Below are 27,405 nucleotides of genomic sequence, written 5' to 3' on the forward strand. Positions count from 1 at the left end.
CAACCGTTTAGCAAGCTTCATGAATTTATTTTTTGCTTGTGTCTGTGCGTATCCGTGTCTCCCTTATTAGAGCCCACTTACGGCTCTTGAGTGATGACACACACACACACACACACACACACACACACACACACACACACACACACACACACACACACACACACACACACACACACACACACACACACACCGAGAGAGGGAGAGAGAGAGAGATGAATTCAGTCCAAGTAAGTCAAACGTGATGCCCCTTCCCGGCCCACATTGGTAGGAATGTTTGTCTTTGTCCTCAGTTTGTTGGTTCACAGTGTTCTTCGCTAGTAGGTTTGTAAATAGCTGTGGCCGTGGAGACGCAACGCGCATTTCTTGGCTATTGCCCCGGACCCCTACTATCCTGCTCAGTCTAACTGGCGGCGCGCAGTGTGCACTTCTCCTAGAGCGAGTGCACAGCATCTCTCTCTCTCTCTCTCTCTCTCTCTCTCTCTCTCTCTCTCTCTCTCTCTCTCTCTCTCTCTCTCTCTCTCTCTCTCTCTCACACATACACACACACACACACACCAGTAGCCTATGGATCTACCCTCCTAGCAGAGCAGAAGTCCTCTTGGCAAGTTTGTTTCACATTCAGGAGAAAACAAAACCTTTCTCATCCTGAAGACAATATTTCTTCCATCTCCGCGCATCAGCTTGCAGCCGTCATGATGATGGCAACCGGGCTACATCCACGCGTTATGGTCCTGCTCTGCTTCCTCTCCACCGCAGCGTGTAATATGTTTGCATTCACCGAGGAGCCCTCTGAGAGAGTCGGGAAGGGAGACGGCTATTGTTTTCGAATATTACGAGCTCAGGGCAATCGGAAGGATAGCAACAACGAGTTTCGCCTCCGTGTTGAGGGAGACCCGGAGAGCTATCAGCCAGGGAGCACATACAGAGGTTTGTCCGCCAGATATAAGAGCTTGCTGTGCGTACTGTCAAATAAACATAGCGGGATATGCAACTTACAATAAGTTTGTTGAGTCTACTTTTGATGCGTCTTTTCTGTATCCCTGACAGTAAACAATATTTGGTGAGTCAATGTTAATATTTTTGTTGCAGACAACCCTGCATCCATTATGAAGAAATGGGAAATTAAATAGCCCTATTAAATCATGATTGATTTCAGTCTTCTCTAAAATTTGGTACACCTTAAAAATACCTTTATCAAAAAAATGTAAAATGTTTTTTTAATAGTCCCTCTTCGATCTCCTTTTATGGTCTTGGGTATTCTCGTAGTTAAAAAAGATTTCGTGAAGCCAGCAGTGCCTTGCTTTTGTCTAAAGTGAAAGTTAGTGCATGTGCCATCTGCTGTGAATCTCAAAGGCTCATGCTATCCCGGTCCCGTTGCACTGCATTTGGTTCATTCTTTCCTGATTTAATCATTAACAGTTTCATATAATCCAAATCACATAATTCAATTACCTCTAATTGGGGGGGTCGGAAATTACATTTTTGCAATTAAAAGCTTTCACCTGCAGTAGAAATGAGTCATTTTGAAGTCTAAAAGACTTATCTCAACTTACTGATAAAGTTGTAAAGTACAGCAAATCACATTTTCCCAGAAGTAAATTAACTTGCTCTTGCTAGATTGAAAAAAGCTCAACAACATTTTCTTGAACATTTTTTTTGATAATACTGCCAGGTCTAGACTGAGCCATTATATAACTGTTATCTGAACCGTACCCTCAAGAAGGTGGAACATTTTATTGTGCAAAAAATAATAATTACAGTTATATCAGAATATCTCAGACTTTAAACATCAAAGCTCAACAAATCTTCTGTTGCTATTTCTAAATATAACATTACTCAGGCAGGTGGTTAATTATGTCCTCTACTGTGTTGGACTGAGTATTATAGTTGCACTTAATTCTCTGACAATTCATGCTTGCTGTCATTCTTGTTTGCCTCCATCCAGTGACTCTGATTGCATCCAGCCCCTCCTACTTTAGAGGGTTCACCCTCATTGCCTTGAGGGAGGGTGCAGAAGGAGACAAGGACGAGGACTACATTGGAAATTTCCAGGTAAGGTAGCAGCTAAAGATAATAAAGCCGGTATAGTCAGAATCAAATGATATGGATTTTCCTCTATTATCATCATCACGCTGTTACATGGTAACTAATTAACCACCCCTCCACAGTCCGCTCACAGTATGTCAGAAGAAAAATGGAAAAGCAGCACAGTAAACCACACTTGACTTAACTGTAACATCAACACCATCTTTTCTCTGGACTCAAGCACAAGCACGGCGCATGACGTGTGAAGAAAACAGGAAAAAAATAGACTCATCTTACTGTAGATGAGGGGGGGCGGGCGCGAGTTTGACAGATTTTTCTTTGCACAGCCTTCCTGTCTTCACATGTCAGAGTGTGATTATTCTCACCTCACCTCCTCTAATGAGCTTGATATATCATATGGAAAGAGCATACAGTTTTTTTCCCATGCTGTGGAAGTACACGTGTGGAGAATTTGAGAAGCTGTGTGAACACAAGCAGGTCTACATGTATGTAGGGAGTGTGCAATTGCTGTAGTAGAGAGGCTAATTAGCATTTTATACAGGCAGTTCCAGTTGGAGTAATGTTGGGAGGAGGCAGAAAACAGAGTTGGACCGCCAAGAGTGAGAAAGAAAGAGAGAGAAGGCAAACTGGTTCTGTTACACACATGTGATCATGGCCAAATATGTGAATGTAGTGTGAGCAGTAGTGTAGAGGAGAGAAGGAGAACATTGGTTGATGGTGTATGGGTGTGTGAATATAGAGAGTAAGGAGTATAATCAAGTTACAATGATAAAACTAAAAACTATTCCTAAAATGTTACACAAAATAAGTATAATTCCATCCATACAGCTTAATATCATGTCTGTAGATGCCTTAACAACACATTCATAGTGTATAGGATTACAGTCATACCCTTTAAATTCATTCTTCTTCACTGGTTCTTGTTCTGCTCTTATGCCTTTTAGCTTACTATGACCTCTCAATGTTTATTTCATCCAAGTCAAAGCTGCAGTTTCAAGAAATTCACAGAGCTTACAGTGTGCGAGATGACATCCTGTTTTCAAAGGATTTGAAAAGAACTGAGCAATTGGTTCTACTTATATCAAGTACCAAAGTGTTGGATAACTACTGGAGAATAGAATAGTTCTGATAGAGATACAATATGGTACAATGTTCTGATTAGAAAATAAAGACACATTCTCACAGGCATTCAGTTTTATTCTTTGTCCTTGCCCAGAACTTGAAATCATCCTGTATGTTTTCTTAGATGTCCTTGTAAAGAGGCAGTTGTTAAACAGATTTAACAGTGCATGTGGAGTTCTTTTTCAGACTCTTGTGAACCTGTCGGCTTCAGTCTGTTCCCACATTGTTTTATTGAATCTGTAGTACAATACATGGGGAGGTCTGCACAGCAGCCCTCAGGCTGCACTGATCACAGTTACTGCCATGCTGTGGCACTCTCTGTGAACCTGAACCTTGAATATGGGAGGACATCAAAAACTGGAACATTTATTTTTGTCCTGTGTGCACCTCACATCTCATTGCCCAGAATTAATGCCAGCAAGTTTTTCCCCCCGTTTTATTTGTCCTTGCAATTGATTTCATGCTGTTGTTATTTAGTGCCAGCCTTGAGCATGCTCCTCAGCCATATGGCAGAATGTAGCGTGGTGTGACAAGGCGCTAAACATCAAGTGTAAAAAGGGGAAACACTACATCATTTAGTCATGTTCAGTCACTTTTCTCCACACATGGATGAGACTGAATGTTATACTATGGGGTGCATAATGCTAGATGTGATAGATAGATGTCTGACCATAGCCTTCAGATGTTGGCATCAAAAGTAAAAAGAATGGCTATGTCATTACTGGGACCTGCCTTTGATTAGACTACAGCTAGGTTTAAAGATGTCGAAGGTCTCTTTCACAGCTGCAGATGATCACCTGTCTTGTTACAGGCACCATGTGACACAACAGTAAAAATAAACTGCTGTCCAAGGAGATATCCCTCTATAATCACCTGCTCAGTTAGTCTTTCATGTTTGATGTCTTTTATGTCCAAAACACACACACGCACGCACGCACGTACATACGCAAGCACGCACAAACACACACACACACACACACACACACACACACACACACACACACACACACACACACACACACACACACACACACACACCATTCCTCCATTCTGAAAGAGCTCTGGGTGGGCCGGCCTCCAGGCATTGAGAAGAAAGAAAAGGAAAAGCTGCAATAGAAGACGTCAGGCTTTATTTAACATACAGCTCATTTGAAATCTGCTGGTGTGCCCCATCTCAGCCGTCTCAGGACAGCTCCCGACTTGATGAAAAGCACTTTTATTGAGCTCTCTGGGGAGGTCAGCTGCCACTGTGTGTGTATGTTTGTGTGTCTGTGTTTGTTGGCAAGAGTGTAATCCAGTGGGCAATGCTGGTGATATAAGATGAGACAATGGTTCTCAGCAGGGTGGGATGATAGTACAAGAAAAGGCAAATGGCCATGTGAGGGGTGAAGTCTGTGCCTTTTTGAGTGCAACACGTGACATGATCATAACAGATATCATGGGTGCATCATCTTCACATCCCAAAGGATTTGACAATGAGGCAACAAAGAGACGTGTCATTTAACTTCTGTTTACATTGTGACAGTTGCATTCCCTTTTTCAAATATTTCATGTTATTTTAGATTGATTTGAAATGTTATTGTTTGGGCCTGACAAGTATAGTAGCTAAAGCCAAACACTTCTGATATCTGATACACACATTTTTTCCATAAATCCAAATGCATACATCATTTCTCCAATCATTTGTGACATGTGTCAGTGGAGAGATGCAAACTTGTACAAGATGAAGTGGGTCATAGGTCATTTTTCAGCAAATTAGTTGGTTCTTTTTGCAGATGGTGTTTAATGCATTTCCATTAGGCTTCACTGATTTTAACATGTGTTGCTGTCCAGTCAGGCCAGCCCAGGATGCCTGTAAGAAACCATGGGAACAGGGGGGGGGTATAATCTATCAGTCTACACACACACACACACACACCCACACGCACGCACACAGGCAGGCTCCCCTCTCTCCCGCTCACTGACTCTTACACACATACAAACACAGACACAGACACACACACACACACACACACACACACACACACACACACACACACACACACACACACACACACACACACACACACACACACACACACACACACACACACACACACACACACACAAACACACACACACACACCCACACACATGCACATCCTTACACAATCCACTTTCAGAGGGAACTCATTCATAACATGGCATGACAAAGAAAATTCTCTGCTGACAGCTTTATGGAGTGAGAAAGTTCCCTGTCTTTACTGCCCTGATGCCCTGATGTCACTTCCTATAAAGCAGATACTTGGTTTTTGGTCAATGAATTTTAGCCTGCTGGCTGCGCTCCCACATACAATTTGCTCTACTAATTTTCTGTCCAGTTAAAATCAATGAAACCTGAGTATCTCAGGTGTGCACCCGAGTAAAGAGGGCAGCATGTATTCGGACACCTCAGTTTGACCCAAAGAGTTTCAGGACTTGTTTTTTTAATGTTCATCCCACTAAGAGGGACGATATGTCAGCAGGTGCAAATGTTACAGCTCATCTGATGTATTTGTAAGTTTGGAAAAAATTGGAAATGCATTTTTATCTTTAAAAGTAAAGTGTCTTCTCATTCAAGATGAGGAAAGTGCAATGTTTCAACCATGCACTCGATTGGGTTAGAAGTTTGAGCTAATCTCTCCAACACAATGACAATTAATCAGGAAATTTTCAAATTATTTTGCCACAACCATCAACTCCTCTTTCCCTGTGACTTTGATACACTCTGCTTAAAATTAAGCAGTGTCTACTTGCAACCCCATATATCTATGGATTGTGAGCAGTTCCAGTATGGAGTGATTTTATGCCCAAACCTCTCATGTTGTCTCTGCTATCCTGTCAAATTCAGTCAATTTCAGTTTACTTTGTGATGAGTTGGAGGGGTCCCAAACCCCAGGATGGGTTTTAATGCACGCACACATGCATGCACGCACACATGCATGCACGTACACAAGCACAAACACACACACAAACACACACACACACACACACACACACACACACACACACACACACACACACACACACACACACACACACACACACACACACACACACACACACACACACACACACATACGGACAGGTGTTTGAACCTGAATTTAGACCAGTGCAACATAACAGGTGGAAAAGCCAGATGTGTTTGTGCCCACATCTGGCTTTATAATAATTGTCAAACCACAAGGTTGTTTATTCTTGTTTGTTTGTTTGTGTGGTCTTGTTTTTTTGGATGAAATCACTTCATGTGTCCTGAAAATGTGTAATTAATGTCAGTTTCAGTGACTAATTATGTTTTTTATAGGCACTTGAACTGACAGTGAGAGAGGAAATTAATTTGAAGTGATCCAAGAACTAATGAGTAAAGTCATATGTGGATGTTTGAAGTACTTATGAAGCAAATCTTGTCTGAGGATATTTATATTCATTACTAATCTCTTTTAATGTCTCTCTCTCTCCTTGTGCGTGTGTGTGTTTGTGTTTGTATGTGTGTGCTTGCTCTACAGATAATTGATGAGGAAGAAACACAGTTTATGACTAACTGCCCTTCTGCAGTGACAGAAAGCACTCCTCGCAGACGCACCAGCATCCAGGTGTTTTGGACTGCACCCCCTAGTGGCTCTGGTTGTGTTTTCCTCAAGTATGTATACAGCAGTGGTTTAACTCATACAAAACATTTTCAGTTATATTTGAAGTTAGATTCCTTGTATGTGGTGAATTAAATTAAATGTGGCAAGAGGTCAGATAATGTGGATAAGAAGGCTGCCTACCCTCCACAATAGCCCCCAGCTGAATTGTCAGTCCCAGTCAAACTCTCAAATGGCTTTTTTTTCCTTTTTGAGAAGGTAAAAATGGTTTATCCTTATAAAAATATATGGTATGTTTTGGAAATGGTTTATTCCAATTTGGCAGTCTCCAGCTCTAACTTTGGTGATTTTCAACCCTCAGTAAAGTTGATTTGACTTTGTTAGGATGACATTGTAGTCCAAATCGCTGTAGTGGTCAAATAAAGAGGAATATGTCCTTTTATTGTTCTCTAGGTCATTTAGTCTTCTGCAGTTCTTCTCTTGGAGTACAATAATTGCCATGTGAAAGATGGCATGAGGCATGGTGTGCAGTCAGTTGTGATACAAGATTAAATGATGTATGTAATTGTGTGTACTTGCTGCGCATTATTTGCTGTTGCAGTGTAGTTGTATGTAGTGTAGTTGTAATGATGTTTAGCTTGATATCTACCTTCTGATACTCTGCCATTTTCTGTCGCGACCAGGTTCTTGTCTCGTCTGAATTTCCTGCCATGATCATGGCCAGGTCAGATTTTCACAAGTCACGTAATTCCATCAAATAGCAGTGACAGTGGTTCATGACAGTGGGATTCTAGCTGCATCTTGCAGTCAAGAGAGCTTTTAAAGGTTGTTTAGTTAGTGAGTAGGATTTTTGTTGGATTTTCAGTGCAAATGTTGATTTTATACTGTATATTAACTGTAACAAACCTACACCCCTTACATTTTCCTCCGTAGTGAACTGCATGTCCCTGTCTCAATATGAACAGTGGCCTTACAGACTTTTGATTGGTTCTTTGATGCAGGGTTTCTTTTAAACTCTCTTATTCTTTCCATGCAATTTTAAAACAAAACCTGGGAGATTTTCCTTAGTCTCTATGAGCAAAGCGTTAAATAGACTGACCTGTGGGTCTAGTGTTTGCAAACTCATAGCATTCAAAGTTGACCCCTCTTCCCCCGCTCAAAGAGTGAGCAAAAGAGAGAAAGAGAGAGAGAGAGAGAGCAGTAGTGGTCGAGTGAGCTAGAGTGAATGAAAGAAGTGAGCGATGCTGGTGAGAACAAAGATGTGATTCTTGGTTTTTCATGGCGGTTATGTTCTAAAGCACAAATAAACATGTCCACACCTCTGCACAACCCTGCGGAAAGGTGCCACATTGCCAGATTTTGTGTGAACACAAAGCTTCATCTTGTCTGCTGTGGCCTCTCTGCTCTGTGTGTGTGTAGCTCAGCCCATCCTCTGTCAAGCAGACCTGCAGCTCTTTATACATCTATGACACAAAGACAGAGCAGAGTGGAGTGGAGGAGTGAAACATAGGCAGCAATGGAACCTGGTCGCTTTACTACCAGCCCAATCTCACATCCGGTGTGCTGTTATTGGCTGGGGCCCACACCTACTACCCAAAGGTTGACACCCAGAAATATCCTGAACACAGTAATAATAAGAAAATACAGGCAGAGTCTCTGCAGATAAATACACCACCACACACTTCTTAGTCATAAGTGATGTCTGAGAGGGATTACTTTTGTATGAGTCTACTTTTTTTGTTAAGGAAAATCCTGTAAAACTTTATATAATATATCTTCATTTTTTATGTTGATATTTCAAAGTTTTATGTAAATTGATAGTGATAACAGTTATCAGATGATTTCAGGTCTTTCGTTTTTACGTTCTTTCGTAAATTCTTACCCTATATTTCATATCAGAATTGTGGATAAACACTTTTTAAGATTGGTTACCTAGCTCACATTTATAGAAATTCTGTCATCCAGAATTAAATATGAGTTTCAATCATGTAATGTATGGTGCTACTGCACTGTGGGATTGTGAGCTGTGTTACCACCATATATCAAGTCTGCATGTATAGTAACACTCTTTCATTACATCCCGTCCCCCGAGCTAAGTTAGTGCAGAATGTCATATCACGTTTTCATTCCCATTTGGCTTCTTAAACTATTCATTACCTTTATTACTTACATGGCTGATTGACACCGATCAATTCTGCTGTTGTGTGTCCTCTGGGCTTGCTTGGATACAGAAGAGTAGTCATGTTCAGCTGAAGACAGATCATGGCAGAAATCCGTTTATTAATCCAGGACTGTGGGGAAATAATGAGAGTACAGAGGCTGGAAAGATACTGAGGTACTGTAAAAGAGAAAGCCCTCTTATCAGTGCAACTTGTAATTTTTTATTTTCAATTGGATTCTCTGCTGCATGGTTTACATCTACTGTATGCTGTTCTTATGCACAAAAGGGGTGACAAAAAGGTTACATTTCTTAGTAATGTATTTTATTATGTGACTGCTACAGACTGTTTCTCTTTTCTACGTCTCTGTGCTTTCCAGTCCTTCTACTCTCTCTTATGCAGCGTATCTTCATGACCTGCTCTCTCAATAACTTCTGAGCTTTACGTTGTCTGTCATTCTTTCTTTCTTCCCCTCTTGCGTTCCTCTTTGTTTTCATCTTCACTATGATCTCATCAGTTTTCTCACAGGAGGTGGTGCTGTATGGCACATCTATTCTCCTCATAGAGACCAGCGGGATGTACCATGTACTTAATAATTGGCTGCATAAACACATGTTTTTTAAGTTGATTATTCATAAATATTAAGTTGTTCCAATTAGGAATTTTCAAGTATAATATACTTAGTTACCATAATTACGAACACAAATTGTGTTAAGTGGCAACTTAAAAATTTGATTTTATTCAGTAATTTTTAGCTTTATTTGGCACTGCAGTGTATTTGACAACATGATGTTTAAATCTTAAAACAACAACAACAACAACAACAACAACAACAACAACAACAACAACAACAACAACAACACAGATGTAAATTGTGTATTCCAGATCCTGGGGTAGACTGGTTACAAGGCTAGTAATGAAAATTGGTATCAAGGCCTAATAAATGATAGGTTAATGATTTGGATGATTACTGCTGACTTTTTCGACTGTGTTTATTAGGGCAGTGAATTGATCAATAGAGCCATCCCTTATCATATTCGAACTCTTACACACATACAATACACACACATAAATCATCAAAGAGCTTAATAAACAGGTTGTATCGATAAGCTCGACAAATTACTACCAGATAAATTATACTGAATTTTGCAAAATACGAAAATAGTAAGATAACATATTACATTTATCACACAAATAAAATAGCATATTCTGTGACTATATTGACTTGCTTTACTTAAATACATTTTTAAGAGGGTTTTCAGTGGCTTAAAATGAAGTCAGTAAGGAGTGGTGTTGAGACAAGAGCCAACTATGGCAAAGCCAAAGGCGTCTTTAACATACATGCTGTTTATTGAAGGTTGATGCAATGAGAAATTTATCACAGCTTGGGTCTTTTTTTTTGTAGTTGTGTCCATCATTACTAATGGTTATCATTACATGTTACTCAATAATTCTTGAGATCTGAAAACCTTGAAACTATTTCATTATTAATATTACCATTAATATTGATTATTATCAGCTTTCACATACCATACTTACCCTAGTTTTGTAAATGCACAGTTTTATAACTAGGATTTCAGGTGCACTTATTTAATATCCAAACTAAAAGAGGTTTAGTTAATATGGCTAGAATAATCTGTAAAAAAACAAAACAAAAAAAGAAACCCTTTTACAATATACCGCAAAGCACATTTTCAATTTCTTAAGGAAGTGTAAGTGCTCAACACATCGCAAGCCGGACAGGGTTCTGATCTGCCCTGCCAGAATCAATCAAAAATATTTAGATTTTATGTTTTGTTTTTCTTTTATTATATTTGTTTTTTACTTGACATTGATTTGGTCACTAGATCTGGGTATTTACCTAAATTTTTTGCAGGTCTCAGACAATGAACATATGTTAAAGTGAACTGGTTAAGTTAGGAGCAGCAGCCACTTGTCAAACGTTAGGGTTAGGGTATGGGTTTTCCCATGCCATTACTGAACTGACAATCGCTCATATCGTTGACATGACTGATTGGCATGCAGCCAGTAGTGCAATATTCTTTAGAATTTGAAATTTGAACCCACAGGGAGCAGTGCAGGAGCAGGCTTCTGCCCTTTGTGTTTACACTGTGCCCAGTGTCCTCCTCCTTCTCTTCAAAGTAAACAAAAAGGCAGGGGGTGACTACTTCTCTGCATACTTAAATTGTATTGTGCTATTTAACAAAAAGGGGGAAAGGATCAAGAGCATGGGTGACTGCCAACAACATGCATTTCAAAGATACCTCAAGCAGAGGTCTTGCAGAGAATTAAAACTTGCAGCAGATAGATAATCCATCACAGTCAAGATTAAGTTAAATTTTTACAGTTACATCTTTGTCATTATATGTCAATATATGTATATAAAACTGAAGTTGCAAGCACAGACCATTGTCAAAACTATGCTTAGTGATACATGAATTTGAAACATGCTGTTCCTTTCCACAACTCAAATGAGAACTGCTAAGGGCAGTATGGCCAGATTACACTGCTAAATATTATTAGCCTAAGGGATATGTAATAGTACAACAGATTCCATGAAGTTGTGTGTAACAGGTGGAGCCTAACCTCTGTACATGGGTCGACTATTGGTCATATCACAATTGAGAGCATGCCCAAAGATATTCTTTAGTATAATTTGTAAATGAAATGATACTCACCTTGAAAATGCTCTTTGTATCTGTGCCATATTTTTTCAGCCTATGGGTCCTTGAACAAACCAAGCATATAAAGTGGGTGGGGAAGGAGAGGGGACTTGAAATCCTGCACTCAAGGTGAATAGAAATTAAGTGATCAAGCCAATTTCATTAAGTTACCACAATTTGAATTCCATTTTAAATCAATGAATGCGAAATTTGAGTTCAAATGACACAATATTAAATTGATATAATTACCAACATTATTATGTTTCTTATTATTATTATTAAAATAGTGTTTGCAACTTCAAATTTTGATCTAAATCATTACATTATTTATATCTATGTGTGTGTGTGTGTGTGTGTGTGTGTGTGTCTGTGTGTCTGTGTGTGTTGGTGTGTGTATGTATTTTTATACACCATATTTAAATATACACACACACATATACATATGTGTGTGTACATATACATAATTTTGTATCTTGTAACCATGCATTAAATTAAGTGGTGGTAATAGGTTTCTTTTTATAGTGTAAATTGAGGACAAAGTTGAAAGTGCGACAGAGTTCATAGCCTGGAAAGACTTGTGGATGAAATACCAGGGTGTAGTAGGGAGGGTGAGAGTGAGAAGCTTACAGTTCAAAAGAGATGGATCTGAAAATCACGATTACAGGCTGGCAGTGGGTATTTGTCACCGCTCTTTCCCTTAGCCGGCAGTCATAATGATGACAAGGTTTTTTGTGTGCCTCTGTGCTCCCACACCACAAACGTTTTAATAAAGTCTTTTTGATTGAAGAGGTACAACTCCTGTAACTAACAAGTGCAGGCTTTATATATATAAAAACTGTTCAGTTGGTAGACGCTCGTACCTTAGACTGTGTTATCACATAGTCCATACCAACAACGAAGCATGGAGACATAAATAGACACATACTGTATGCTCAGTGAAAGGAGGAAACAACATAAACATGAAATGGTTGCTCATATTGTAGATTATCTTAGATAGGACAATTTCATTACCATCACAGGCAGGGTAAATGTTTGTTTTTAATTTCACTTTGTATCTCAGAAGAGTTCTGCCTGTCAGTTTGCCTGCCTGTAAAATATCATGGCTGTTTATATATTAAAAAACAATAACATATGTCTATGAAATTCAAAGTGTATGTGCCTGTGTGGCATGTGTGTGTTTCTGTTAGAAAGCCCCTGTGACTCATATGTTGTACCAGGAATCTTGCTCCTCTCAAGTGGTTTGATGCAGTATAATTGATAGGCAGTTGCTGTCTTCTAGATGGAAAGACTGAGATTGGTGGTTTGGTTTTGTCTAAGGTTGGTCTGTGATGATAGGCTCAGACCAGGATGCTCATTCAAAATTCTGAACTCTGCACTGACGTTTGAAACTCTTACCATGGAGTCCAGTTATTTTTGGCATTCTTACATACTAGTATCAAATCACGCCAAGATTTGATTCACGTTGTGTCTATTGCTAGTATTACACTCAGTATTCTATAGACACGTTGATGGTTTGCTGCGGTGTTGTGAAACTAACCATTGCACAGCTTAAAGTAACATCAACAAAAAAAGATTTTTGACCCTGAGTCACCTTACAGCAGTGACTCAGGGTGTGCTCAGTAAAATTTAAAATCACTGTTAAATATGGATACACAACAGAATCTCAACAGCAGTTTGTGAAATAGTCATGAAATTTGTTCTATGTATTTGTGTACTCGAACATGAATTTTCCTTTTTTGTGCCTTTCAGCACAACTTTGAATATTCTGTATTTCAGATCAAAGTCTTTTTTGTGCATGCTCCACTGAAATAATTACACATCATTACTGTTAAAAAATAACGTTTTATGATGTGACAGCATTGTAAGGTCTGTTTAGGTTTTGGCACACAAACCACTTGGTTAGGTGTAGGGAAAGATAATCGTTTGGGTTAAACGATAAAGTTAGGCAACCTTCATCGTCACGGCAACATAAACATCAGTACAAAGAAATGTCCTGATTTGCAGTTGGAAATGTGACACTTGCGGCTGGAGACGAGAGGCAAACAGTGGTCTCCTGCAGCAGAACTTTTGCCACTTTTGTATCTACACATCCACCCAACCTGCCACCTCCAAACATGGACATTTGTACATTATATAGACTTGGAATGTGTCAGTCAGAAACAAATTGGAAAGTTCATGTCCATTTACACAAAACAATAGTTTAAATTTCATAACTATTTCCCAAACTGTTGTGAGACTGGGTTGGGATTCAGGTGCAACACTACACTAAGACCCCTGTAGAGTCCTCCAAGCTCCTAGTATGAGATGTAGTGTTACATTGTAATAGTAGAAGTTTTAAACCTTGTTTATTTATTCGCCTCAAATACTGGAGTGCTGCTTTCAGTGTGCGTAATTCAATTAATAAAGGTATTTTCATCAACCATATCCAAAATGGAACCAGCCATCAGAACGCAACCCTAGTACGAACAGCAACAGACAATTTTCAACCAGATGAAAAAGTCATTGAAAATGTTATTTTTCAGTGTGATGATTTCTCAGTTATATTCTGTTTGTAATGGAATTATATTCTACTGCCTCTTTGAAATCAAATGTTTATTTTTATGTCTAATTGGATTAAAAATAAATTGGCTTCCATTCTGCTCATCAGGGCACACTTAATGATGAAATCATACATTACCTGCAATTGTCCGATGACAAAAAAGTAGAACCCTAGTCAGGAGCTACTGTCACAGCTGAATCTGTTGACTTCACCCTGCTTGTTAAACAGAGCCAGAGTAAGTCACATCAGAATATAGTCCATATATTGCAGTCACCATTGAAGTTGCCAAAATCTTTTATCTTTCCATTTATAGTTGGGAAGCAATTTATTTGTCATCTCCCTCTGGCATATGATATTAAGGGTAGTGCGTTAGTACTGATGGCTGTCTGAGTGAGACAGTATATCAGTGATCAGATGAATGTCACAACCACATGCAGCTGTCAGAACCAGTTTATCTCCTTTAACACAATGACAAGACAGACCTCAGGCACTTCAGTATAGTCAAGCAGACCCACAAATATTTGCGTTTTGTGCACTGGTTCTAAGTATTGCCTCTGAAGTGTTTCTTTTTTTCCCCTAAATTTTGTTTGCAGCATGAGCAGACAAAAAATAGGATTAATGTAATCTCTGTTTGTAGCAGGAGCAGATTGAACAAAATAAGAATTTATTATTTATTTTTATAAGTTCCCTTTAACGAGAAAGTGTGTCCAAACTTTTGACTAGTACTGTACATTGGGCATACAAATGCAAATGTAGTCGTAGAAAGACAAAATCTCTTTTTGCTTTTTCCTCTCTCACCATTTTCTCTCTCTTTTTCTCTCTATTTTTATTAAGCTCCCACACACGCGCACACACACTTTCACTCACACACATTCAAATCAGTGCACGTTTGGGGTGATTGGGATCGGCCGTGGTGTGGATCCGGCAAAGTGAGATAGAATTTAAATTGGATGTTAAATAAGCATTACTCTGCTTGATTGTCTGGCCAGCCCAGGAAAGTGGGCAAGCAGTGAGGCAGAGTGTGCTCCTCTCTCTCAGCGAGATATGTGAAATTGGGGTGAGATTGAATTAAAGCGTGAACAATTACAGATGTGCTGGTGCTGTTGCTTACCTTAAATCATTTCATCCACATATGTGGGGCCATTTTGGCCATAATCATGCTCCCTGCCCTCATATGCAAAATCATTACCTCACGTAGACACCCATACACCCTGTATAATGCATGTGAGACAAAACAGTGGGAAGGTGAGTGAATTAGGCTGTATTTTAGTCAGAGTAAAGATACACTGTGTCTTAGAGAGAAATTAGATTGTATTTGTCAGAGAAGAGTAGTAGTTTGTGTGAATTAGTATAATGTATAAGGGAGGGTGAACTGTTTGTAAAAGAGTATACTTATGTTTGTGTGACAGAGAATGATCTTTTGTGAGAAAAAATGATATTGTATGTGATGAAGAACAGTATTGTGGTGTCTGAGAGTGTTTGATTAAATAAAACAGTTTGACTGGGCAGTTGCGGCTTACACCCTCTTGAAATCAAATCCTGTATCAGCTCTGTGAAACTGCTGATAAGGACAAACGGATGAGCATTTAACTCAAGATAGTGCTTAAAATTCAGCATGTTTTGTTAGGGTGATAGCAAGGTCACCATCTCTTCTAATGACCCTGCACTTCCTCTCAATGTAAAAGGATGTAAGCCAATCAGAAAATTGAATTTAACGTACCACTATTCTCTGTCACTTATACTGTCACTCTCTCATACAGTACATGCGGTATACTATCATGAAAGTATAATGTGAGTGTATTCAGTTTAGCTGTCTGTGTTAGGTTAGTAGTTCAAGTACCGCAGAAAATGATATAGTTCATGCAGGACACGGAAGACATATGCCCCAGCTGTAATCAGCTGACAGCCCGTTGATTGAATCAGCATTCCTTATCAGTCACATGCCAATCACAGCCATTCTCACAACAAGGTGGTCCATTTAAATATTACCCCCTCCTACACCGATCCCTGCTACATCAATGCTGCCAATCACACTGATGCTGGAAAAGCTTTGCCTTGAACCACCCCATCCACCACCTTTCTGGTTCAGAGTCCTAACATAGCCCAAAGGTCAAACTGGATTTCAATGTCTTGCCTTGGGCCAACTCTTGTTTACCGGGGATTTCTGCATTGCGCTCCCCGTTTTAGTTTAGCATGCTGCTGGCTAATCCAGGGAGCATTTTAGATTACAGCCACCAGTGCCAAGCAAAACTGTATTTCCATTTTTTGCAATAAATGGTTTAAAGACTGACAGTATGTTAATGTGTATAAAAGAGCATGATTGGGATACATTGGTGTTGTAGTGTAAAATTTGGTGATAATTACTAACAATGAGCAATGTTGTATCTGCTAAAAGGGCACTTGATTGTTGACTATTATTTGCTGAAGATGTTCAAATTTGAAGGCATTATGTTAAACGAAGAAGGTGTATGTGATTCTGCATTTAGTGAGTGAATAAGTACCTTATAATTGAATAAGTATGAGAAACCACAATATATGTGATTATATATACCATACTTTTATATTATTATTATTAGTAGTACTATAGAAAAGAATGCAGTAATAACAGTAAATGGGTAATATTGAACCTAAAGACATCTGTGATTAACATTGCCCACACAGCTAATACCAGCTATTGAGGATAGGGGGAAGCACCCAGTAAGTGGAAAACTACTGAACTTGAAGCTGTGAATGATGTAATCCAGAATCCCCCTAGAGCAAAACACCTGCTAGCACAGAAACGGAAGGAATAGCCATAAAAGGTGTTTTAGGGCGTCTTTAGGATAGGCGCCAAGAACGTGAGTTCATTTATTTATTTATTTTTGGCGGCAGCGGTAGCGGTAGCGTAAGTCGCGTGTCTCCTTAAACCCTCTAAGAATTGAAAATGGTGCTGTGATTTAGCTTCACTTGCGCCCATGTCCGACTCGATAGTGGAAGACGAATCCAAGTTGATTTTACGCTCGGGCGCAGTGGTAAATAAAATCATTGCAACAAAGAAACCTGCAAACAAAAGCTCCACCAAACAATTTGCAGCGGTCACTTCCCACATGGCGGACCAGAAGGACTTAAAAGATCTGCTGCTTGATATGAAACTTTCACTCTCAAAAGAAATTAATGACTTCAGAATGGACTTCAAGGTCTTTCGGGATGAAACGGTGAAAGATATAAAGATAATGATGGCGCAAATGACGGAATTACGTGTCGATCAAGAAAAAACAAGCGGCAGATTGGAGCAGGTGGAGCACCGGGTCGGTGAGCTACATGACACAGAAATATTGCACCATGAATCAATCAAATACTTGGTGGACAAAGTTTCGGCGCTGGAAGAGCGCACAGATTACCTGGAAAATAAATCCAGGCAAAATAGTGTGCGTATCTTCAATATAGAGGAGAAAAGTGAAGGGGATAATATGACTGCCTTTCTCAAAAAACTGTTCAATGAGGTGCTTAATATACCTGGCGATTTTAATATTGTCAGGGCGCATCGTGTGTACAGAGAAGGCAGTGATCATGCCAGACCAATAATTGCCACCTTCTTGGACTTTGAAACAAAAAAAAATATATTACATGTGGCATGGAGGAAGAAGGAATTAATCTATAAAGGGAAGCGCATCTTCATTGATCACGACTTCTCCCCACGGGTGAAACAGCAGAGAGCCCAGTACAGACCTATCAGGGATCAACTTAAAGCCAGGAATATAAAATCGCATATCCTGGCCCCGGCTAAACTGAAGGTGTTTAATGAAGATGGAAGCTCGCAGATCTACGGAAACGCACAGTCGGCAGCCAAGGAACTCTTGGAGCGAGGACTTCTCTCCACGGCCCCAGAACTCCAGGAACCTGCACACCCAGGGGCGCACAGCGGGCGGCAGCAACGATGGGAGAGGAGCAAAAAACAAGGGGCTAATCGGAGTGTGCATGATCTGGTACAAGAGGCAGAGAAGAACCTTGTGCAACGTGAGTGATGAACAATCTAACAAAGACTTGAGTGACTTGAATTGGATGTGAACTTTCCGACGTGCAGAGTTGAGACGCTCTCTCTCTCTCTCTCTTCCCCCCCCCTTTTCCTCTGTCCTTATTAGATTTGATTTATTAGGTTATTGTTTGTTCTATTTTTTTCTATTGCTGGTTTTTTTTTCTCTCTTTCTCTCCTTTTTTTATTTTATTTTTTCATTTTTTAAATTTTTTTTCAGTATTTGGTTAATTTTGAAGTGTGTGTGGATGATTTGTGATAGTGTGGGTGAGAGAATGGGGTTCTACAGGTGTGAGTATGTGTGTGTGGAGGTATGATGTGGGTTTTGTTTACATATGCTGGCAGCACAGCACAGCTTTGTCTGTTGGACTGTTGGCTTTGATAGTTGTTGTTTGTTTTTTTGTTTTGTTTGTTTGTTTTGTTATTAAATCCAGCCCTGCCCCTCTCAGCAGGAATGGTCTTTGGTCATATTTGGATATTATTATTATTTATTTTTTTTGAGGATGATGATGATGATGATGATGATGATGATTATTATTACTGTTATTATTATTATTATTATTATTATTATTATGTTCGGATGGGTTTAGTTAATGAGGACTGGGGGGGTGGGGTGGTTCGGGCGGGACATGAGTCAGTGTGTGTGGGATTGGGAGTGGGGGACTGGGAGGGTTGGGGTTGGGAGAGGTGGGGGGGGGGGGGGGGGGCTGCTTATGTAGCTGGGTTTTGATTGTTTTTTTTTTTTGTTTTTTTTTTGTTTTTGTTTTTTCCGACTGGATTGACATTATTAACCCTTGGGGGGCATTAATTTTTAGCCCCAACTCAGTGCCAATAGTGTACTAGTGATTTTTTTTTTGTTTTTCCACCATTAGACATTGATCTAGTAGGAGGGTTATAGGATGGCGCTTATGCTACCTGTGGAGGAATGATTAGGGAATACAGGCTGGTGTTTTTGTTTTTGTCTATGTATGTTATATGTATGTTAGTTAATGTCTTTTATGTTGGATGTATGAACTCAGGCTCCACTTTGGCTTACAATGGGTCCTTTTTGTTTTTGTTTGTCTCTGTTCTTTTCCCAAATTAAAGTATGACAAGTTGTAGTATCGGAATTGCCACCTATAACTGTAATGGTTTAGCGAATTTCTCCAAAAGAAATGAAATTTTTACTTGGCTGCAAGATAAAGAAAATGTTAAAATTTTCTGTTTGCAAGAGACGCACTCTCAGCCAGAAAATGAATCTCAGTGGAGATCAGAATGGAATGGGCCTATACATTTTTGTCATGGCCTTAGTAATAGAAGAGGTGTTATGATTTTAATTAAAAAGGAAGTACAGCACACAGTTCATTCAGTTTTAACTGATAAAGTGGGAAGATGGATTATGTTAGATTTAACGGTAGACAGTCTACGTATAAACATTATGAATATATATGCTCCTAATGAGGATAATCCATGTTTTTTTGAAGAAATACATAATGTTCTATCCGCTCAAGAAAATAATCAAAATATCATAGTTGGTGACTATAACACAGTGTTAGACGTAAGTAAAGATCGTACAGGTATGCATACATTTAATTACCATCCTCAAGCACTGATAGAAATTAAAGAACTTATAGCATCTTTAGATTTGGTGGATATCTGGAGGTTTCAGAATCCAGATTCTATTAGATATTCTTGGCGGAGAGGACAACAAGCTAGTCGCATTGATTATTTCCTCATCTCCTTTTCCCTACTACCCATGGTCTCTAAATGTAACATTGGTGACCGCTTTAGATCTGATCATGTAATTATCACACTCCAGGTCACCACAGCAAAGTATCCACGTGGGCGTGGCTACTGGAAATTTAACCAGTCTTGTTTAAAGGACCCAATCTTTGTTGAAAAAACTAAAGAATTTATTGAGTATTTTTTTGAAGTTAATGAAAATTCCTCTAATCCGCATAATGTTTGGGAAGCATTTAAGTGTGCTTTTAGAGGTCACGCTATTAAGATAGGTTCTTGGAAACAAAAAATGTACTTGATGAGGGAGAAGACCTTAATTGGTGAAATAAATGAGCTGAATAGTAAATTGGATGAAATACAACAACCTTCATCTGAAATGATTTGTTTAGTTAAGGAAAAACAATTGGAACTGGAAAACCTATATTCTGAGCGTGTCAATGGTATCATTAATAGAGCAAGGGCCAACTGGATGGAAAAAGGTGAGAAATGTACTGCCCATTTTCTGAGGTTAAATCGAAGCAATGCAGTTAAGAAAAATATAATTTTATATACGACGGAAGGGGTTTCACTTATGGCGCCACAGGACATATTGCGTGAAGAGGTAGATTACTTCAGAACAATATTTTCTTTGGAAAAGGAGCCAGAGCCACTCGGTGGCCAGAATGTTAATATATTTTTTCCACATGCTTGTGATTATGCACTTTCGGTACATCAACAACAAAGTTGTGAAGGTGCAATTTCAGAAGAAGAACTGTTAGACGCTATTAATTCCTTTTCCTCTGGTAAATCACCAGGGATTGATGGAATTCCTATTGAGTTTTATAAAGTATTTTTTGAAGAAATTAAAAAACCTCTGTTAGAATCTTTTAATTTTTCCTATAATCTAGGATTTTTGTCTGAGACACAAAAAGAGGGCATCATTACGTTATTATTAAAGCAGGATTCACAAGGAAATTATAAAGATCCGGGATATTTAAAAAATTGGAGACCTTTGACACTTCTCTGCGTTGATACCCGAATATTATCAAAATGTATCGCATTAAGAATAAAAAGAATAATTGATAAAATAATTAAATACGACCAAACAGGTTTTATTAAAGGGCGTTTCATTGGTGATAATATACGGCATCTCCTTGACACTATAGAATATTATGATCAAGAGAAAAAACCTGGACTTTTATTTATTGCTGATTTTGAAAAAGCCTTCGATAAAGTAAGATGGGACTTTATCCAGAAAACACTTTGCTTTTTTAATTTCGGGGTAAGTCTTGTAAAATGGGTGAAGGTGTTATATAATTCACCAACTAGTCGAATAATTAATAATGGACATCTATCTAACCCCTTTACCCTTGCTAGAGGAGTTCGCCAGGGGTGTCCACTGTCTCCATATTTATTTTTATTTAGTATTGAAATCTTAGCCAATCGAATTCGAAATAATCATTGTATTGTAGGTTTAAAACCATATGATCTCGAAGCAAAAATAACTTTATATGCAGATGATGCCATCTTTTTTCTGCATCCAGAAAAAAGCTCCTTACACGCTTTGATTGAGGATTTAAAACTTTTTGCCAGATTATCTGGATTAGAGCCTAATTTTGAGAAATGTACTATCATGAGGATAGGCACATTAAGAGGAACAGATTTCAGTTTACAATGCCCTGCTCCAGTTAAATGGAGTAACGGCGCCATTGATGTACTTGGCATTCATATTCCTGAAAATCCGAAAGATCTAGTCAAAATAAATTATGAACGAAAAATAGAGAAAATAGAAAAAGTATTGCAACCGTGGAGAGGAAATATTTTGTCCCTACAAGGAAGAGTAATATTAATTAATACGTTGGTAATTCCCCAGTTTATTTATTTGATCATGACACTTCCCTCTCCGGAAGCATCCTTGTTTAAATTTATTGAACAAAAAATGTTTAAATTCCTTTGGAACAATAAGCCTGACAAGATTAAAAGACAGTATGTATATAACTCCTATGAAAATGGTGGATTAAATTTGAAGAACATTGTAGCCATGGATCTAGCCTTGAAAGCATCTTGGGTTAACAAAATCTACCACAATACTCATTGGAGAACAAGCCGAACGTTAGCTACAGTATACACGTTTTTTGAGTGTAAATTGTTTCCTTTTTTTCAGTTGATGCCGCAACATGTGGACTGGCTACTAAAAGAACCACTGGGTAACCTTTCGCCATTTTTTAAAGATGCAGTCAAAGCTTGGTTGAGTTTCCAGTACTATCCCCCAAATTCATTAAACGAGATCCAGTATCAAATAATATGGATGAATTCTTCATTGTTAATTAATGGAAAACCTTTCTTATGGAAGCATTTCCAGAGTAAAGGAATTACTTTTATAAATGATCTTCTTGATAATGCAGGTAACTTTCTTTCATATGAACAGTTTAATAAAAAATATGGACAATTATGTGACAGTTATAATTTTAATCAACTGCTTTCTACAGTGCCATTAAATTGGAGGAGGAAATTAAAAAATTCTAGTAACAATCAGCAGGTTAGTGCCCCAGTTCAAAAATCTCTTAAATGGTTAACAAAAATTAAGATAAATAAAATGATGTATAATTTTTTCTTATTTAGCAGATGTCTGTCTCTTTTTCCACACGCAGCCTGCTCCTTTTGGGAAGATGAGTTTAACACTTTGATTCCCTGGAAAGATTATTTTAGGTCCATTTATACAAGAACAATTGATTCATATTCTAGAATTTTTCAAATTAAGATTTTCTATAGAATTACCGCCACAAATAAACAATTAAATATTTTTAATATTAACCACTCTCCATTATGTAAATTTTGCAATGAAGAAGTGGAGGATCAGTTACACTTATTTTTTTATTGTACACATGTAGTCAGATTTTGGTTAGACATTCAAAAGTGGCTAAGACCCAAAAATATTCACTTCGAATTTACACCATTAAATATTTTGTTGGGAGTACTGGAGATAAACTGCCCACAGATTGTGAACACCATCATCCTTTTGGGGAAAATATTTATTTTTAAGACCCAAACAAAAACACTTCTGAATTTGGCTTTTTTTAGAAATAAAGTGCGATGCCAATTTCTTTTGGAAAAAATTATCGCATCCAATCAAGACAAGATAGAAATGCATAACAAAAAATGGGAAAAACTTACTTTTGAATGAAGGTATACTAAGTAGTTACTGTTGATATAATTTTAGTAGTTTCACATCCTTTGTTGTTGTTGTTGTTGTTGTTGTTGTTGTAGTGTTTTGTGTGTTTGTCTTCTGTCTGTTTGTGTATTGGTCAGTGTATTGTCGGTTTATACATTGTATACGCCTGTTCCCATTAAAAAAAAAAAGAAAAAAAAAAAAGAACGTTAGTTCAAGTTGAGGTGAAAGAGGGGGCGAAGAACGTGAATTCATGTTGGGAGTGAAAGAAGCGGATTGGTTGAAATTCACTCCACCGAGGGAGGGGGTTTAAACTTTTCTGCAAGGGTCAGCAATATAGACAGTATAAAAGAGGCCCCAAGTTGTAGCTCTTTGTGTCATTTATGCATAGATTCTGTCTGTGTATTTTGGCTCCGGGTTTTTGCTGTCGACAATAAAAACTCTAACTGCATTCAGACTGGACGACTCCTGGTGACTTTTTGATTGAGTATTTTTTGGAACTTCTGACATTCTCCGAAGACGAAGTACTCAGAATGATTTAGATTCGTCAGTGTATATAAGACAACGTGTGATTTATGGCCTGAACAGCCTCTCATACACTAAAAGTGACCTGCTTCTCTACACTCAAGTAAATATCCATCATGTTCCTCCACTCACTGTGCAGTAAGTGCCTTGACCATCTATAAATGAAATTGTAGTTTCGGAATGGTTCTCTTTTTTCTTGCATTTTGTAGAAGACTGAACTTTTGCCCTCTGTTCTTTTGTCATTTTTCTTTTTGTCTATCTCTCCAATACACTGTGCTTACATAAGAGGGGCAAATGAAGCTTAGAAAAACAAAGGGAAAAGAAAATGCTCATTTTAATTGGTGTATGTAACTGTCATTCACTGTTACTGTGAAGATGTGGACTGTTTGAATAGTATGTAAGTATAACATTTCCCTTTAAAATTGGGAATTAAGTTAAGAGCTTTTACAAGTTTATAAACAAGTCTATTTTTCTCTCATCCTTTAGTTGAATTTACATGTTCCAAATGTGTTTTTCTTGCTTGGGAATGATCATTGTTGGGACCAGCTCAGCACAACAGAGTGCAGCACAGCTCAGCTCCAGAATAAATGGTATACTAACAGTCCAGCTGGACTGTGCCCACCTGGATCAGACCTTAGCACAGCATCTCCATCCAGCGCCTCATTGTTTGGTTTTATTCCCATGGAAACCTTCCTGCAGTCATGGCTAGTGTAAAAGGCTGGTGTTTGAGAGGAAGTTAGGTGCCTGGAGGCTTGTTTTCTGTTGTAGATTTCTCAAGTCTGCTCTGAAAAGATTTGTTTGTGGCTGATTTACATGCCAAGACCCCTCTCAGACCTGTGTTCCCCACCATCCAGTGGAACAAGCCTCTTAGACAGCTCAATCTAGAGAGGCTCCCCTCTGCCATTTCAGTCAGTTCCTATTGACACGGTGTATAGTGTGTATTTCTGTGTGTCCCATTCTTTAGGAGTTAAGTATCTTTCTGTCTTCCTCAGTTTTTTTCTTTTTTCTTTCAAACTCTCATTTTTATGTACGTGTGAAACTTAATGTTGATGCATGCTTTCTATGTATGAAACATTGAATTCTTCAGTCTGAACGTCAGCCTGATTTAGCAATTTCCCTGTAGGCTCTGATGCCTGTTTTTAGGAGCCTTTGAAATAAACAGGAAGATGATTGTGAATAATTCTGCAAAAGCTGTGATTTTCCATGTTTCCTGCTGGGTTGTCTTCTCTTGCCTTCATTTTAAACCATCCACAGCTTCCCCAAATATCTCTCAGAAATTCCAGTATTTTACATCTGTTTGTGGCTTTCACTTTTACTTTTGCTCCTTGTGCCCATTTGTACTTGACGCTGCCCCCAACAAACGTACCTTCTCACTGTCTCCACCTCTTGTTGTTCTCTGTGTAGAGCGAGCATTGTGCAGAAGAGGATCATCTATTTCCAGGATGAAGGCTTGCTCACCAAGCGAATGTGTGAGAAAGGTAGGCTTCCATTATAGACATCAAATAAATAATTTACCATGAATTTCCGGTTCCTTAAATCACCCTGCTGGTTCTTTATTTTGCTCCTTACTGTGTCTTCTTTTGCTCTATTTTCTTGAACTCTTGATTTTGAAGTAGATACATTCCTCTCTGCTATTATGCTCTGGCATGTGAATCATTGTAAATGAGTGTGACCCCCTGGCTGTGCATGACATTGGATGCCACACTAAGCAACAGATCAAAAGATTGTGCTGCACATCCTCCCCTTTCTTCATGTCCTTCCTCTTTTCCTCCCATCAGCTCCCCACTTAGTTGAAACATCTATCTCCTGTATTATGGGCACCATACTCATCTGCTCCTTATACTAATGAGCCATCTCTCTATGCCTATCTCATGATCTTCTGTTTTTGTCTCTCTATCTCTTTTTCTTGTTCTCTCTTATCTCCCTTCTCCTCATTTCTGTACAGAATCCCTGTATGGAGACACTACAGATAAACCTGTGCTCGAATGTTGTGCCTGTGGAACTGCCAAGTACAGAGTCACCTTCTATGGGAACTGGTCAGAGAAGATTCATCCCAAAGACTATCCCCGTAAGCACGAACTCCTCTGCTCTTTGTCGTGTCACCTCTGCTCTATCACACATTTAATCTTGATTGTAGCACTGCAGCCCCAACTTCTCCTGTACAATGTGTTCCCCATTAGTGGGTGGTTTAGCCTTGGTTTGTGCCTCTTAGTGGTGATATGGGTGGTGAGTTAAGGCACAGTACTATCCTTGTGTGTATAACCTTGTGCCACATTATCAGGATGTGAATGGACTCGAGGATTAAGCTGGCTCTCTTGTTTAAATCAGACGCTCGCTGGTCAGATCAATATACTAATTAGAGTGGAGTAAGATAAACCCTGAGATCGAAAGAAGCCTTAATTTACAATCTTATGGAGGGAGTAGTTGGTCTGTGGCTTATGCTCACGCATATACTGTTTGCAAACACAAAGTTCACAGATAGATCAACTAAAAAGAAGATAGGACATGCTTTGTGGTTTCCATTTTATTCTGACTCCTAGGCCAGTCAAATTTCTCCTTGCACAAAGTCATATCCTAGGTAACCATATAATAGTAACACACAGACACATATTTCATTGGACAATATTATTCTCTGACTACAATAAGCACATGATAATCTGTCCTTGCAATACTTTGCAATCAAACCCAAGAAAAATCTTACTTCAAGTAAGCTTTGTGTGAGTTTGTGTTTTTGTAGCAGCAGGGTTTATTTGCTACAGCCTGGTACCTGAGATTCTGACTCTATTGTGTCACATGCCATTTCACTATTTTTAACATATGTCCTTCAAGTGACCACTGTGGTGACACACATTCTGAGACCAGGAATTTACTATAAAACAGGCCAACTTTTTTTTCTCCCAGTGTCAACATGATAACCTTGACAGTTCGACTTTCTTTCTCCCTTTTTTTGTCATTGTAAGTCATGCAGCAATGCATGGCTATTCAACTCCAAGCAATGGCAACTCACTTGGGCGCTGGTTGTAAACAAAGGTTTTTATGGGTGTAGAGTCAGAGAGAGAGAAAAAAGAAAGAAAAACAGAAAGTTTAACATTTCTTTAATGACCAAATAAAGCAATATCCAGTAATAGTCAATTTCCCCTTACACAAGGGAAGCAGACTGAAAACACACTATACACCAAAACAACAGCTGTCTTCCATTTCCTGTCTACTCAGCCTGGCCAATACCCCTTTACCTTGACAAAATATAAAGTGGTTTAAAATGGTTTCATAAGGCCTTCAAATTATCAGCCATACAGAGATTTGTCTTTGCTTTTCGTAGACAAAATCCACTGTTGCCAAAGTCTATCAAAGTTCTTGAACATCAGAGCTACATCCTTGTTGGTCTAATGATGAAAATCATGTCCAAAAGATTATCTGTTTATTGACAGACAATATCAATACAAAGAACGAAATGGTAGTTGATTGGAATAAAATGTTGTCCAAGCAATGTCAGTGTTGAATCTAAAAGTATTGTTCTGGGGTCCAATAATGCAACATTAATTAGAGAGTCCTATTAACCTGTAGAGAGAGGCCAAAAGCTGCAGGTATGCTTATGGGCCCTGTAAGATTTTCGCAGGTAATTAATTGACACTTGACTAACATATGTCCTGTCACTGCACTATTTCCCTTTTATGTATTCAGTGAAAATATATATTTAAAAAATAAGGATGGAAACTAGCCACAGCATTGCTTACTAGGGCTGTCAGTCGATTAAAACATTCAATCGCAATTTATTGCATGATTCTCTTAGCGAGTTAACTCGCGATTAATCGCAAATTAATTGCACATTTTTAAGTTTTTTCTAAATGTACTTTAAAAGGATTATTT

The 27,405-nt window shown here is 38.6% G+C and overlaps 1 protein-coding gene across 1 annotated transcript in view; it reads left to right on the plus strand.

Moving 5' to 3' along the window:
* The first annotated feature begins 695 nt into the window (after positions 1-695).
* spon1a (spondin 1a) overlaps positions 696-27,405 on the plus strand; it is an 81,909-nt gene continuing 55,199 nt past the window's right edge. Inside the window, exons 1-5 of the mRNA XM_062417514.1 lie at positions 696-927; positions 1,946-2,052; positions 6,693-6,826; positions 24,943-25,016; positions 25,484-25,606. Of these exons, the coding sequence (XP_062273498.1) occupies positions 696-927; positions 1,946-2,052; positions 6,693-6,826; positions 24,943-25,016; positions 25,484-25,606 (670 nt within the window). The remainder of the gene's footprint in view (positions 928-1,945; positions 2,053-6,692; positions 6,827-24,942; positions 25,017-25,483; positions 25,607-27,405) is intronic.

Source organism: Scomber scombrus, chromosome 1, assembly GCF_963691925.1.
Source record: "Scomber scombrus chromosome 1, fScoSco1.1, whole genome shotgun sequence".
Lineage (NCBI taxonomy): Eukaryota > Metazoa > Chordata > Actinopteri > Scombriformes > Scombridae > Scomber > Scomber scombrus.